The 16,874-nt window shown below is 46.0% G+C and overlaps 1 protein-coding gene across 1 annotated transcript; it reads right to left on the bottom strand.

The window, feature by feature from the left end:
* Positions 1–3,753: 3,753 nt before the first annotated feature.
* On the bottom strand, positions 3,754–14,033 carry LOC119921742 (MHC class II regulatory factor RFX1-like). Its single transcript, XM_038741795.1, has 11 exons — positions 13,918–14,033; positions 9,163–9,278; positions 8,820–8,938; positions 8,509–8,618; positions 7,986–8,137; positions 7,787–7,884; positions 7,367–7,516; positions 6,828–7,036; positions 6,203–6,356; positions 6,056–6,104; positions 3,754–5,867 (listed from the first exon to the last, which is right to left on the bottom strand). Exons 1-11 carry the CDS (start codon positions 14,031–14,033, stop codon positions 5,698–5,700), a joined length of 1,443 nt encoding a protein of 480 aa, XP_038597723.1. The 3' UTR covers positions 3,754–5,697.
* Positions 14,034–16,874: the final 2,841 nt, after the last annotated feature.

Here is a 16,874-nt window from a genome sequence, read left to right as displayed (position 1 = left end):
GGTAAGTTAAGTTAAGCCCAAGGGCTGACTTAAGAGCTGACAATTGGAAGAGCCAGGATTATAATAACAAAAGTTAAAAGTATCCTAATGACAAATCCAAAAAGGTTCTTGGTGGAAATTTGCAGAATCTACATTGTAAGGTGATTAAAAAAAATTCTCAACTACCCTGATGCATAGGAGGTCCCTGAAGCTATGTCCATCCTGGGGACTTCAAGGCGGGAAGGGTTGGCTGAGTTACGGATTTATTTATTTATTTATTTGTTTTGTAATTTGAAAAGCAGCAGTGGGCTGGGGTGGGATCCTGTCTGTCTCACAAGTCCATAATGTTGGCGTTATCCTTAACTCCAGCCTTCATTCAACCCACACATTCGATCTGTTGTCAATTCCTTTAGGTTCTACCTTAATGATATTACTAAAATCTTAAGCAGCATGGCTCAGGAAAGAGCACGGCCTTGGTAATCAGAGATAATGGGTTCTAATCCCGGCTCCCTCACTTGACTGCTGTGTGACCTTGGGCAAGTTACTTAACTTCCCTGAGCCTCAGTTACCTCATCTGTAAATTGAGGATTAAGACTGTGAGCCCCACATGGGACAACATGATCACCTTGTATCCCCCCAAGTGCTTAGGACAGTGCTTTGCAAATAGTAAGCGCTTAAGAAATGCCATCATTATTATTATTATTCCTTTTCCTTGCCAACCAAACTGCTACGCCTTTGACAACTGAATTATCCTCCTCCCTGACCTCCCCTGTCCCCTGTTTCTCTCCACTCAAGGTCACACTTCACTGTGCTGCCCAGATGATTTTTCTACAAAAATGTTCAGTCCATGTCTCCCTACTCCTCAGGAACCTCCAGTGGTTATCCACCCAACTTTGCATCAAGCAGAAACATCTTACTGTCAGCTTTAAAGTACACAATCACCTTTAGGAAAAGCCATTTAGGAAAAGACAAACATTTCCAAAGCATGTTTAACAGGTTAAGTGCTTGGCCCAAACTTATTTAATAATCATGTGCCTTTTCCTAACCCATTTTTCAATGAAAATTGGTAGGAAGAAATATCTATGTCACTAAACCGTCATGACCCAGAGGGTAAGGAAATGGAAATCCAAGCCGTCACCAAAACCTGCCAGTCTCAGCTCCGCAACATTGCCAAGATCCGTCCTTTCCTCTCCATCCAAACTGCTAACCTGCTTGTTCAACCTCTCATCCAATCCTGTCTGGACTACTGTACCAGCCTCCTCTCCGATCTCCCATCCTCTTGTCTCTCCCCACTTCAATTCTTACTTCAAGCTGCTGCCCGGATTGTCTTTGTCCAGAAATGCTCTGGGCATGTTACTCCCCTCCTCAAAAATCTCCAGTGGCTACCGATCAACCTACGCATCAGGCAGAAACTCCTCACCCTCGGCTTCAAGGCTCTCCATCACCTCGCCCCCTCCTACCTCACCTCCCTTCTCTCCTTCTACAGCCCAGCCTGCACCCTCCGCTCCTCTGCCACTAATCTCCTCACCGTGCCTCATTCTCGCCTGTCCCACCGTCGACCCCCGGCCCACGTCATCCGCCGGGCCTGGAACGTCCTCCCTCCCCACATCCGCCAAGCTAGCTCTCTTCCTCCCTTCAAGGCCCTACTGAGAGCTCATCTCTCCAGGAGGCCTTCCCAGACTGCGCCGCCCCCCCTCCTCACCCCCTCCTCCCCCTCTCCATCCCCCCGCCTTGCCTCCTTCCCTTCCCCACAGCACCTGTTTATATGTTTGTACATATTTGTTACTCTATTTATTTATTTAATTTGTGCATATCTATTCTATTTATTTTATTTTGTTAATATGTTTTGTTTTGTTCTCTGTCTCCACCTTCTAGACTGTGAGCCCACTGTCGAGTAGGGACCACCTCTATATGTTGCCAATTTGAACTTCCCAAGTGCTTAGTACAGTGCTCTGCACACAGTAAGCACTCAATAAATACAATTGATTGATTGACTGATTGGAATTTCAGGAGTTCAAAGCAGAAATACCCAGTTACTTGCAAAAGTATACCATCAGGGTAACTTTATTCACAAGTCATTTGGGTGGAAAGAACGATGAGAATCATACCATTCCTTCCTTCCCCAAAACTCTGCTTGATTGGAAAGGAGAGGCAGAACACCCTCACGTGCAGCCTCCCCACCCTCTGAAGTCACTGATTTCAGTTTAGGAGGAGGTGACATAAAGCGGACAAATTCAGCACTAACTCTGAGATAGGAAGATAAAAGACTGTGGAAGAATCGGGGCCACAGAAGTAACCCTTCTCACCCATCCATGCTATCTATGGCCTCCTCCGTTCTGGAGGCCTGTAACCACTGAGCTGTGTTTCTTAGGGCCTCTTCTCCCTCACCTGCTGGATGGAAGTGGCTTCTCCTACAGCAAACTCCTTCTGCTTAGCGTCTTCACAGTAACTTTGGTAATCTCGACTCCTTTGGCGAACTCATTCGCTCCCATGGCTTCGACTACCACCTTTATGCAGATGATTTCCATAACTACATCTCCAGCCCTGATCTCTCTCCCGCTCTCCAGTCTCACAACTCCTCCTGCCTTCAGGGGATCTCTATTTTGGATATCCTTCAATCACCTCAAACTTAACATGTCTGAAACAGTGCTCCCTCCCGTGCCACACAAACCCTATCCTCTCCATGACTTTCCTGTCATTATAGATGGTACCACCATCCTTTCTGTTTCACAAGCCCATAACCATGTTTTCCTTGACACCTCTGTCTCATTCAACCCACATACTTCAATCTGTCACCAAATTCTGTCAGTCCCACTTTCAGAACATCACTAAAATCTGCCCTTTCCTCTCCATCCAAACTGCTACCATGTTAATAAAATCACTCATCCTACCCCACCTGGATTACTTCATCAGTCTCCTTGCTTATCTCCAGCCTTCTGTCTCTCCCCACTCCAGTCCATTACTTCACTTCTGCTGCCCAAAAACGTTCAGGACATGTCACACCCCTTCTCAAAACATTCCAATCGTTGCCCTTCCACCTCTGCATCAAATGAACTCCTGACCATTGGCTTTTAAAGCCCTCCATCACCTCAGCCCTCTACTTCACCTTGCTTCTCTCACTTCTCACCCAGCCCACACACTTTGCTCCTGTAGTGCTAACCATCTCACAATGCCTGACATATTGTAAGCATTTAAACAAGTACCATTAAACAAAACAAATCTAAACTAAACAAAAAAAAAACAAAACCAACTACTCACCCTTATCCTGCCTCTAGCTTGGAAACTCCCTCCCTCTTCATATCCAGCATACAATTACTCATCCCACCCTCAAAGTCTTATTACTGGTTCATCTCTTCCAAGAGGCCTTTCCATACTAAGCCCTCATTTCCTCTTCTTCCACTCCCTTCTACATTCTCCTCACACTTGGATTTGCACCCTTTACTCACCCCTCCCTCAGCACCACCTCACTTATGTATCTATCTGTACATTACGTTATTATGTAATAACATAATTTATTCATTGATTTTAATGTCTGTCTCTCCCTCAAGACCGTAAGCTGTTGTGGGTAGGGATTATGTCTATTAACTCTGTTAAATGGTACTCTTCCCAGTGCTTCGTACAATTCTCTGCACAGTAAGTGCACAATAAATACAACTGATTGATTGACTGCTCTACAACACCCTCTTAGCACTCAGATGAGAAGCAGCAGATGTCAATAACAAAGCTGAATTTATTTTGGTTTAAGAAAAACTATAAAATGTAGAAAACAGCTTCAGAACCTTACAGATTGGCAAACTTCTGTATAAGGGAGGAAATGGTATAGGACATGGTTACTCGGTCTGGTTGATGCTGCCACCAGAGAAATACTTCAAGGAGCACACAAAATGGAGGAAAATTCATACAGGTCACAGTTTAGAGTGCGATTATCTACCTCACAGTTGGAATCGCTGGTAAAGATCTGGAACAAATATACCTGTGGTAGTTTGGAAAAAGCCAATAAACTATGAGCTCTACTTGGATATTGATCCCAATAACAAGTTCTTTGTTTCAGCATGGAAGGAAGATTCTTTCATTTTTTACCATTAAAACATAAACCTTGTGAAAACTAGAATATCAAAGAATATACCCCTACTAAAATAGAACTATACAAGGAAAGTTTCTGGGAAGAAAGATTTGGGGCAGGGTCCAGGGTTTCTAGCAGGTGAAACAGATGACAGAGCTGATAAAATGGGGAATGAGACCCTCTTCAATCCACATTTGGGGCCAGTGTCTTCTACAGTTGAATCTGATATCTCTGCCTCCTGAGTGAATTGAAGCTCTTCAGAAAGCTAGAAAATTGTTTCACAGGATAGCACCCCTTAACACAGCTTCATGAACTGAGGTGACAATGGAGAAATAAATTTCTCTCCCTATTTTTAATAATTAGAGGCAAAAGCTTTCTTCTTTCTGGTGCCCATCCTTGGTGCCCCAAAATGAAGGAACAAATCATACTTCAGCAAGGACTGAAACAACAAGGTAGGTAATTCATTGACAGCAGGAATAAGAGAGGTTAAAAATGGAACTAGGAAGGTGAAGGAAAAATGGAGGGCAGTAAAACACTACGAATGGCAAAGCGAGTTTCAATGACCTGGTCTATGATGTGATTTCTTTCTATGATCCCTTTCTACCCACCATGAAGAGAAAGCACCTAGTACATCAGGGCATCAGCCTCTGCTCTGGAATCTGACTTCCCTTCTCCCATCCAAAGTTCTCTTTCAGCATGTCCTGGAATGAAAATAAGGGACACATTGTAGTGCTCAAGAAAGCCAGGGCACCATTGCACTGCCAATTGCTGAGTAACCAGCAGGCCTGTGGCAGGTAGAATTAGCAGTGAAGCTCTTCACAAATTCTACTAAGTCTTTGTCAGGATCTCCACCAATTTATATTCCTTTTTCAAGTGCAATTAAAGCAGCTCCTTGAACTGTTCTAAGATAATAACTACCTTCCCAGTCTCTTGGCTTGGTTTTAATGTTTGGGCAAGCTGAAAGATTGGAGAGACAGCAGAAGGTAAAGCAGGGTGGTAAGTTACTACAAAAGCTAAAGGTGGATGTGGAGGATGAGGTAAGGCACATTCAACTTTCTCAGTCAGGACAGTTTGTGCCATGGAGGGAAAATCACTGAAATTAGTTAATTCTTCTTACTTGCTTTTGCCCTGACTTGGCCTAATACAGCTACTGAGAATGCTATAAAACATTTAATCTAGGCTAATCTAAATATGCCCATCTCTTCCTTGCAGCCCCACAAACTATACTACAAATCAGGCCTTTGTGTCAAAAACTGTAGCTTCAGGAAGCTGGGAGGTCCCCCTTACCTCATCTTTGTAATCTCATTCCCCACACTGCTCATAAAGGGCAGGTCAAAAAGCCACCAATTAGAGAAGGAGGGAAGTGCCCACAAACTCCACACCCATATGCGAGGCAAAACAAAGGAAAACAAACCCATACAAGCTATATAGGCCTTTATAAACGAGACTTTAGTTTGGTTATATTATATACCTGGGATGTGGTACAGTAATTAGTAAAAAGGTGAAGGGAGGCAAGGGACTCTTTAGTGAAAGCCTGAACTACTTGTAACCGATTCTAAAGAACATGGTGGAATGCTTAATGCCCTCTGAGATGGCACCAATAGAGGGCAGGAGGGAAAAAGGTACAGTCAAGTTTTGGACTCATCCACTAAGGGTTATTTAGTTAGAAAGCATGACTGAAGGAAGATGGCCTCTCCATCTATTCTCAGCAACTTGGTCGCAGGCTCCAGAGATTCCGAGTGGAGTGGAGTTGATTCACTGAAGTCAGAAGAAATTTCCTGGGCCAAGTCACCTTTGTTCTCCACTTCTTCCTCCTCTTCCTCATCTGGGACAAATGTAGGACAAGATTAGGGATAACTGGGTCATTTAGCCCCTTACATTCATTCCAAAGTCTCTTGGCTCCTCAGACATAACAACCTTCTAGTGAAGAATCAGTAAGTTCCTAAGATCAGAAATGGGAAGGAAACCTAGGCACACAGGCCCTGCCCAACCAAATAAAGAAGATGCTCCTACCTTTTTTTTCAGGATCCAGGTGGTTTAGGGAGCAGGCCAGGCTGGTGAACTGCACGGAAGAGAAACCCCACAGGTTGTTAGAGTGGTTTGATCCCTTTATGAATTCTGTTCAGTCCTTGTAAGCCCCATTCCCATAATTTCACTGACCTCACCCATGATAGCAATAGGGGTCTTGCTCCTGTCCTGTGCCACACGATGTTCAATCAGATAGTACATGTATTCATCACAGAACAGCCAGATCAGGTGGAAGGAACCAAAGCTGGCAGCACCGTGCAAAGTCAGGTCCCGAATCACTAGGGAGCTATGGGAAATCCACATGTCAACTTCACTCAGTTTTGGCTCTAAAATCCTGCTTCTGAGTCCATTCGTAACTCTAGTCCTACCCATTTCTCTGATTCTAGTTCCAATCTGGCTCTGAGCTGTACTAGTGGTGATACTTATTAAATACTTATTTGGTGTAAAGCTCTGTACTAAGCATTGGTAAAAAGGCACGGGTGAATGGCCCCGGCCTTCAAGGGGTTTACAGTTTAAAGTGGCACCTTAACCCTAACCCCTACATCCTTGATCTTCCCTGAAATATCAATCTTGCTCTCCTATTTCCATTCCTGAATCTCAAATTTCTTATACCTGATTATGGCTTTCTATAATTCAATTCACTTCTGAAAATACCCTTCTCCACCCCTTACAAAACCTTTCCCTGATCATGTTCTAAGTGCCAAAAACATCAGTTCTTAGTGAGTGTCTCTGGACCCAGGCCCAATCTTTTGCCCACCTGTAGAAGGACCACTTGAGGATGAAGAGCTTGGCAGCCTTGGGGAAACTGGGGCTACCCTCGTATGGCTTGAGTACCTGGCTGACCACACAGTCCAGCCAGGATGCCCACTGCTCCAGGGAGTACTGTTGCTGTAGTGTCACCTTGAAGTCCTGCTCCAGTTGTTGCACTATACTGTTCTCACAGTGGCCCACCCATGAAGCCTGCTCCTAGAAGGGTATGGAGGAGGGGCAAGGTATTAGGGACCCTTTAAAAGCGGATAATTGCATTTTGAAATGCACTGAGCGTCTTCTCCATAATTCACCCCAAAATTGGAAATTCACTGATAACACAAAAGCATAAAGGGTGAAGCCTGGTTTAGGAATCAAGGAACTAAGATTATAGCATCAAATATGGATGGAGACAGTAAAAGATGAAAGAAAAGGAGGAAAGATTTGTGCCCCAAATAAATATGTTCCCATCCCATTCCTCTGGCCTCTCTGACATTCTGGGGTTTCCTGTGCTTCCTTGATTCCAGGCAGGACCGCACAAGAGGGTACCTGGATATCTGCAAAGTCAACACGGTTGAGGTCACTGAGCATCTGGTTAATCTGCACTGTATTCTGCAGCACGCCTCGAGCTCCTTGTGCCAGATGATTGAGAGAAGTGTAGCGCCGCAGAGTCTGGGCGAAGGTACTTGCAGTTGCCACCTGTAGGTCAGGATTCTACAATGAGTGGGTTCAGGGTCTCCTTACCTTTTGTCTGCCTGGTTGTCAGCAGATGGAAGGAGAAGCCTGCACCAAAAATCTACTAGAACCGACTAACAGTTCACCGAGTGGGAACTCACTTCCTGGGGAAATTTGGGAAATGAGTGGAGAAAGCTCAGGTAGTGTTAAACAGGGATGACAAGGGATCTCTATGGTGAGAGGATCTGAGATTGAGAGACTGAGGACCCTCCTTCCACCTATCAATCACTTTACCTTCACAAACACCATCTCCTCTGGAATATTCATCATGGCATTGGTGAGCCAGCTTTCCAGGCTTTTGGCAAAATTTCTGATAGCTTGCATCAAGATACCTGAGCAATAGGTAGGCAGTAATGAAGTCATTCCAACCCCCCAGGAAAGCTCCACCTTCAATGTCACTGTCCTCCCTTTTTCTAATACCCTGGTCACTCACTGGGGATAGGACGTAGCACATCTGGAATGAGAATCTCCACTAGGCCCTGGTACAGCAGGTTGTCACAGTCTTTGGTCCACCTGAGCACAGACTTATACTTGGATAAGATAACCAGACGATTCTTAGGTAACCGCTTCTCAGCTTCATCACAGCTACAAATATGGATGCAGAGAAACCCTTAGAGTCATTCAGAGTAAAAGTAAATTTGTCAGTCCAACACCAATCTCCCACCCAACCCCAACCCTCTCTCAGTCAGGCATTCATCCTCCAACTCAGAACCTGGCTTTGGTCTATTCCAAGACTCTACCTAGCTAACCTACCCTCAACTTCATGCCATAGCAGTTTGATTCCAAACACCTGTCCAACCTGCTTCCAACATCCTGTCCAGACTAGCTAACTTGCTTGTAGTACTTGATCTAGGACAGTTTTATTCCCTATGGCCAGCAACATGCCATCTTCTCTAATGTAGTTCTCTCTATTCCAGCCCCAGGACTCACATTTCTTGGAGCATTGGGATACTCACGTTACCATGAAAGGACCCTCCTTGGGCTGGGCAAGATTGCATCTCCAAAACGTTTTCCATAAGGACTCCAGCAGGGTGAACTTCAGGTTGATTATCATGTTGATAATGGCCTGGGAGGAGGACAGAGGATGAAAGCACTGCCCACTCAGTGCTCTATTAGTGGGGAAATAAATGTGAATGTCATTATATCTAGTCTCCTGCTCTAAGTAGTGTGCTGCTACATTTGCTACTAACTGGAGTACCATAATGGATCCCACAGCCCTACCCAGTCTCTTGCTCAATCCTATCTCCTTACCCAACTGCACCCATACCTCGCAGTGTTCCCGGTACAGGATCTGAAAGGCCTTCACATCCTCAACCCCGATACCCTCCGGTAACATTTTGCCCTGCAGATTGAGTTCCGTGAAGTCTGGGAGGCTCCATGATGCATCTGAAGGATGGAAAAGCTTAGAATGGTTAGGATGGTCCCAAATGATCCCTCTTTCTCTTCCATCTTCGTGCTTGCCTCTCAGTTGTTACTGGTGGTTCTAGAAGGATTCAAAGCATTGCTGTTGTAATCAAGTCTAGGATGCAGAGTGTCTCAGGACCCTGAGGTTCAGGATTCTAGGACTAACGGAGAAAGGAGTGACAGCACGAGGGGAAATGGGCTCTTACCCAAGAAATGCTGACACTGCTGGATTTGTGAATTGATGTCAGAAAGTCCTGACTCCTGCTGCTGGCACTCAGCCACACCACTGATCAGTCGATCCACCTTCTGGATAGGCTTGAGCCTATAAACAATGAAGACCAAGGATATTTTACCTGGGCCTTCTTTCAAAGCTTGCCAGCTACCCCTTTGGTTGTATCAAAGCATTTGCCCCTCCTTTCTTTCCTCCCTGAACACCAGCTTCAACTATTCACACTCCAGTGGCTTTTTCCCCCATTGCTTTCAAACATTCTCATTTCTCTCCTATTCTAAAATACCCCTCCCTTGACCGTAATGTTCTCTCCAGTATTCACCCCAATTCCCTCCTACCACTCCCATCGCTCCTTTGCCAGAGAAACTGTGTGGCCCAGAGGATACAGCACAGATCTGGGAGTCAGAAAGACCTGGGTTTTACTTCTGGCTCCGCCACTTGTCTGCTGTGTTATTTGGTCAAGTCACTTCACTTCTCTAGGCTGCAGGTACTCCATCAATAAAATGGGGATGGAAATTGTGAGTTCCAATGGGGTTGGACTGTGTCCAACCTGATTTGCTTGTATCCACCCCGGAGCTTTGGTACAGTGCAAATGCAAGATACTCTGGGCCCTCCAACACCTTCCCCTCACACCGGAGGTCTGTGCCTGACAGAAAGGCAGCAGCCACCCAGTGATCACTCGGGAAACCAGAGCCAAAAAACTGAATAATGGGGAGGGTCTTCTCCACTGATGCAGGTGTCCAAGGATCTACCTGGGGGAGGGACCCTGAACCCTCCAGCCCCCTACTCTCACACCAGAAGCCTAAGATTGAGCCAGAGAGAAGGGCCGATTACCACCCCAAGACCCACTGGGCAAGACAGGGGACCTAAACTGAGGCAAGGAGAGAGTCTTCGCCACAGCTGCTGGTGACCTAGGGTCTGCCTGGGGAAAGGGACACCGAACCCTCCCTCTCACACTGGAGGCCTAAAATCAAGCCACAAAGGAGGGCTCCCGACCATCCCAGCACCCAGTCGGCAAGCCAAGGGCAAAAAAATAAAAATAAAACTGATACAAAGGGAGGGTTTCCGCCACCCCATGGCTCCTTCCTCCCCCCACCGCGAGGGACCTGGGATCACCACGGAGGAAAGGTAAGCGGGGACCTCTGGCACCTCCGCTCCCCATTCAGGCCTAACACTGCTCCAGAGAGAAGGGCTGCTGACCACCCCAGCACATACTCGGTAAGCCATGGACAAAAACCTGAAGTAAGGGGAGGGTCTCCACCACCTGGTACCCCTCTCCCCTCATTCCGGTGGCCCGAGATCATGCTGAAGGGATGGGTCATCCCTGTAATATGAATGCCTGAGGACTGAACAAAAGGGAGGGTCACCCCAGCCATGCCAACTGGAGGGCCAGTACTGCTGAGAGAGAAGAGGCCCCCCCTTCTTCTCAGCCCCATGCACCAAGGGAGGGGACTATGTCTTTGTCATTGCCCCCTCCCTCCATCCGTACACCAAGGACTTGGGTCTGCACGAGGAAGGACTCCCCAATCCCCACCCCTCCATACACCAGGACCCAGATCCCTGTCCAAGAAGACGGACAGTGAGATGGAAACTAAGGAGATAATGTGTCAACAGTCATCCAGGAGCAACTAGGGATTTGAGGGCACTGACTCATTCGCTCCAGACAGACGCTTTTAATGACTCGCTAATCTTAGCTCAGAACTTGTGGAGTCCCGCAGCTGGGAGCCACTGACTCGCCACTTAATAAAGGAATTAGCCAGAGCCCACTGGGTTTAAAGATCAGTGGCTGCAGCTCCGGACCTCATTTCTCTTACTCCCTAGCCCCACCATGTTTCTTCAGTCCTAGCCCTCTCGTCTCCCCTCCCCTGTCCCCTGCACCCAGCACTCCTCTTTATCCCCTCCTCAAACGCCGGCCCTCCTCAGTGTGCTCCCACCCAACCCCTTCCCACCCCGTGTGTCATCCCCACTCGTCTCCCCTGCCTCATCCCTGTCATCCAGTCCCACCGCTGCCCCTTGTCCCCCTCCCTCCATCCTGGCCCCCACCAGCTCACGACCATTCAACCCCTTCCTACCTCACACTACGCCCGCCCCACACACTTTCCCCACAGCTCCAGCAAAATGTGCCCTGTGGAACACCCACTCCATCATAGGGAAGCTTCCCTTCATTATTGACCTGTTTTTGACCCAATCACTGCTCCTCCTCATCATCCCTGAAACCTGGCTCTCCCTAGATGACATAGTCTCCCCTGCAGGTCTCTCCAGAGGGGGCCTTTAATCAGGCATATTTATTGTGCACTTACTGTGTGTCTAACACTGTACTAGGGGCTTGCAAGAGTACAATAAAGCAATAGACACATCCCCTGCCCATAACCTGCTCACAGTCTAGAGAGACAGACATCAATACAAATACATTTATTAAAGATATATACATAAGTGCTGTGGGGCTGGGATGGGGGAAGAAGAAAAGGGAGCAAGTCAGGATGACACAGAAGGTAGTGGGAGAAAAGGTCTTAGTCAGGGAAGGCCTTCCAGAGGAGATATGCCCTCAACAAGGCATTGAAGTCGGGGATCGTAATTGTCTGTCAGAATTGAGAAGGGAGGGTATTCCAGGCCAGAGGCAGGACACAGGCTAGAGGTTGACTGTGAGATAGGCACAGTGAGGTTACCATTACAGCAGGAGAGTGCGTAGGCTAGGTTGCAGAAGGAGAGCAGCAAAGTGAGGTAGGAGGGGCCAAGGTGATGGAGTGCTTTACAGCCAGACTCACTGGGAAAGGAGATGGCAGCTTCCTTTCCATGCCCCAGTGCCATTTTCTCATCATTCCACCTACCACATCCTTTTCTTTTCCTCCCTTTGCAGCCCATATCATCAACCTCCAGCTCCCACTCCTGATGCTACTAAGGATCATCTACCACTTCCTAGGTCTCACCTCCAACTTCTTTAACGATTTTGGTCTCGTTCTCACATTCCTTCTCTCTCTCCCCCATGCCTATGTTGATCCTTGGGGACTTCAACATCCATACAGAAGTTCCTGTTGACCTTTCTGCTGCCTACCTTCTATCAATCCTCAACCCCACTGACCTCCTCCCCCCACCCTACCTCACCCACTCACCAACCTGGACACACACACCTTCACCTCTAGCCACTGATCACTCTCTACCCTCACCAACTCTGAAATCCCTCTATCTGACCACAGTCTCCTCACCTGCCTTCTCTCCCACACACCTCCTCCTGCTATTTCTATACTGTTCCTCCACACAGACCACCATCTTTTGACCCCATTCAGTTTTCTCAACTCATCATACCCCATTTAGACTCCACACCCAAACTACCTTCCCTTGATGACACTCTTTTGACATCACTCTTTCCACTCAACTTGTCTCACTTGCTGCCCGATCCCTTTATCAATCCCGCACCACTAAGCCACAGCCCTGGATCACCTCCACAGTCCTCCTCCTTCACTCTTGTACACGAGACGCAGAGCGCTGCTGGAGGAAATCTAGGTATCAGGTCACCTTCTAGACTGTGAGCCTGCTGTTGGGTAGGGACCATCTCTTTATGTTGCCGACTTGTACTTCCCAAGCACTTCCTACAGTGCTCTGCACACAGGAATTTGCTCAATAAATACAACTGAATGAATGAATGAATGTGGTCATTGTAGCCATGGTAGTGAATGTGTTTTCCAAGGGAGTGGGTGTAGTGGAGAAGAGAAGGGGACCCAGAACTGAACCTTGAGGGACACCCACAATTAAGGGGTGGGAGGCAAAGGAGGAGCCTAAGGAGACTGAGAATGAGCAACCAAAGAGATAGGAGAGCAAGGGGAGTCCAGTGTCAGCGAAGCAGAGGATGCATAATATTTCTAGGAGAAAGGGTGGTTGACAGTGTTGAAGGTAGCTGAGTGGTCGAGAAGGAGTAGAGGTCACTGAATTTGGCAAGAAGGAGATCATATGTGACCTCTGAGAGAGTGGTTTCTGTGTAGTGAAGGGGATGGAAGCCAGATCGGTGGGGATCAAGAAGAGAATTAGAGGAGAAGAACTTTAGACTATGGGTGTAGACAACTCACTCAAGGAGTTTGGAGAGAAATGGTAGGAGAGAAATGGGGCAATAAATGGTTGGAGCCATGGTGTTAAAGGAGGATTTTTTAGGATAGATGAGAACTGAGCGTGTTTGAAAGCAGAAGGGAAAAGCCCAGTGGAGAGTGAACAGTTGAAGAGGGTATTCACGGAGGGAAGAAGAGAGAGGGTAACTGTTTGATAAGGTGTGAAGGGATGGAATAGGGTGCACAGGTGGAGGGCCTGGATTTTAACAGTAGGCAGGAGATCAGTCAATCAATCGTATTTATTGAGCGCTTACTGTGTGCAGAGCATTATACTAAGCGCTTGGGAAGTACAAGTCGGCAACACATAGAGACAGTCCCTACCCAACAGCGGGCTCACAGTCTAGAAGAGTGGGCTCACGGTCTAGAGATCTCCTCTAGAGATACTGCTGGGAAAGATGGGAGAGTTGCAAAAGGGGCAACAGGAGGGAGGGACTGGAGAGGAGCAGGGGGGATTTTAGGGAGACCATGCCGGACCATATTTCCTTCTGCTGCCTGGATCATTTCTCTAAAAAAATATCCAATCCATGTCTTTCCACTCCTCTACTTTATGTGGTTGCCCACCCACCCCCCTAGAAAACAAATCTCTTTGTCACCGGCTTTAAAGCATTCACTCATCTCTCCCACTCATACCTTACCTCTTTGATTTCCTACAGCAGCCCAGACCATACATTTCACTACTGCAATGCCAACCTACCTGCTGTTCCTTGATCCTGTTTATCCTGACATCAACTGCTTGGCCGCATCCCCGCATTGGCATATAACTTCCTCCCCCTATATTGTGATGGACCACCACACTGTCTCCTTCAAAATTCCTCCTAAAATTACATCTCCTTTAAGAAGTCTTCCCTGACTTGGCCCTCAACTCCCCTTCTTCCTCTCCCCTCTGCATCATCTATTCACTTGGATTTGTACCATTTAAGCATTTGATATTTACTCCACCTCAGGTCCACAGCACTTATGTGCATATCCACATAACTTTAATGTCTGTCTCCCCTTCTAGATGGTAAGTTCCTAGTGGGAAGGAAATGTGTGTATCAATCTCTGTTGTTTTGTACTCCCCCAAGCGGTTAGTACAGTATTATGCATACATTAAGGGCTCAAGAAACCTCATTGATTTAAAAAATAGAATCTGTTTGTAAACAGATTCTGGGACCAAGGATCAGCTTGGGGATATTGAAATTGGTAGTTGATTTCCCTTGCTATGAACCATTCTAGGACCATTCTCATTACCCTATTTCGGAAATTTTGAAAGAGATTAGGAGGGGGAGAAAGGAAATCTCCAGAAAGGACTTTGCGTTGTACTGAGGTCTCTTCAGCCACTTTCTTAGGTCTCCAGTTTCTCCTTTTGCTAACAGAAAAGGTTGGGAGCCCCAGCTACGCAAATCTCATTCTTTTACATATATTAAGCAGTTCAACTTCCTCTGCTATAAAATAAGCACTCCATCAACCAAAAAGGTTGGTTGCAGAAAATTCAGAACGGTTTATTCTCCCTCATACCCCTTAACTTTCCAGGAAATGCATTCTTTTGGTATCGAGAAGTCAATCAAAATCAATCATATTTACTGAGTCCTTACTCTAGACCATGAGCCTGTTGTTGGGTAGGGATTATCTCTATCTGCTGCCGAACTGTACTTTCCAAGTGCTTAGTACAGTGCTCTGCACACAGTAAGCACTCGATAAATACTACTGAATGAACAAATGAATGAACTCTAGGCAGCGCATAGTACTGTGTGCTGTGAGAGTACAACAAAACAGAGTTACTGGATATGTTTCCTGCTCAGGAGGATCTTACAGTTTAGAGCCACTTGAGCCTCTTCCAAATGCAGATATAGGGGGCACAACTCTAACTTGATTTTTAATAAGCTGAAAAGATATTTAATTAGTCCATTAGTGAGAAACATTTTTAAAAATCACTTTCCCCTACCTCTAACAGGTTTCCCTTTCCCAGGATCACTTCTGCTTTCCCCCAAACATCTTGGTGTTCTCTTTTTTGTCATCCCCATCACCACCTCTCAGGGAATTCCAGGTTTCATATTCAAACCCCTTCTGGGTACTTTCTTCAGTATTTCCATAAAATAATGGTAATAACTAAAATAGCAATACTAAGTATTAGGGAAGTTCCTTCATTCAGTCGTACTTATTGAAAGCTTACTGTGTGCAGATCACTGTACTAATTGCTTGGAAAGTACAAAGACTAAGCCCCCTTTCCCAAACTAAGCCCTCTTTTCCTCAGCTCCCCCTCCCTTCCACATCATCTCAACTTGATTCCTTTGCTCTTTCCCCCAGCCCCTCAGCACATACATATATATATATTATATTATATGTATATATATATATATATATATATACACACACATATATATGTATATGAATATGTATGTATATATATATACATACATATATATGTATGTGTATATATATATACATACATATATATGTGTGTGTGTGTATATATATATATATATATATATATATACATGTGTATATCTATAATTCTGTTCATTTAAATTCATGTCTTTACTTGTATTGATGTTTGTCTCCCTCTTTCTAGACGGTAAGAATGCTGTAGGCAGGGATTGTCTCTCTTCATTGCTGAATTGTATTTTCCAATTAATTAATTAATTAATGATGGTATTTGTTAAGTGCTTACTATGTGCAAAGCACTGTTCTAAGCGCTGGGGAGGTTACAAGGTGATCCTGTTGTCCCATGGGGGGTGCTCACTGTCTTAACCCCCATTTTACAGATGAGGTAACTGAGGCACAGAGAAGGTAAGTGACTTGCCCAAAGTCACACAGCTGACAGCTGGTGGAGCCGGGATTTGAACCCATGACCTCTGACTCCAAAGCCTGTGCTCTTTCCACTGAACCACACTGCTTCTCTTAGTAGAGTACTCTGCACACATTAAGCACTCAATAAATACGATTGAATCAATGAATGGATGAATGAATGAATGCAAAATAATCATGTTGGTCACTGTTGCTGGCCCAAACCAGATTCACAGTCTAAGGAGGAGGGAGAATAATGGACCGTCCAATTTAGAAGTGACAAACTGAGGCTCAAAAAAGTTAAATGACATGCCCAAGGTTAAACATCAGGCAAATAGTGAATCTGGGATTAGGACCCAGGTCTTCTCACTCCCACTCCTAAGGTTGTTCTCTTTAAGGTCCTATGCCTCTCATGCCAAATCAGCTGATTCACATGATTGCTTTCGCCAATCAAGATTATAAGCCTTTTTCTTCATTCTATTCACTCCTTAGATCCCAACTCAAGAAAGTTCAGTGGTTGCCCATCCACTTCCACATCAGTCAGAAACTCCTAACCATCGGCTTTAAGGCACCCAGTCCCCTAGCCCCCTACTACCTTACCTCATTGAATTTCCACTACAATCCAGCCCATACACATCACTCAGCTCCTGCAACAATCTCACTGTGTCTCGATCTCATCTACTTCACTGCTCACACCTTGCCCGTTTTCCTCCCTCTGAGCCTCCCCTTTATATCTAGCAGTCCACCACTCTCCCTACTTTCAGAGCCTTGTTAAAATCATATCTCCTTCAAGAGGCTGTCCCAGACCTAAGCCATTTATTTCAGT

The sequence above is a fragment of the Tachyglossus aculeatus genome, assembly GCF_015852505.1.
Source record: "Tachyglossus aculeatus isolate mTacAcu1 chromosome Y3 unlocalized genomic scaffold, mTacAcu1.pri scaffold_288_arrow_ctg1, whole genome shotgun sequence".
In the NCBI taxonomy this organism is placed as follows: domain Eukaryota; kingdom Metazoa; phylum Chordata; class Mammalia; order Monotremata; family Tachyglossidae; genus Tachyglossus; species Tachyglossus aculeatus.
This window is presented reverse-complemented; position numbering and strand designations above follow the sequence as displayed.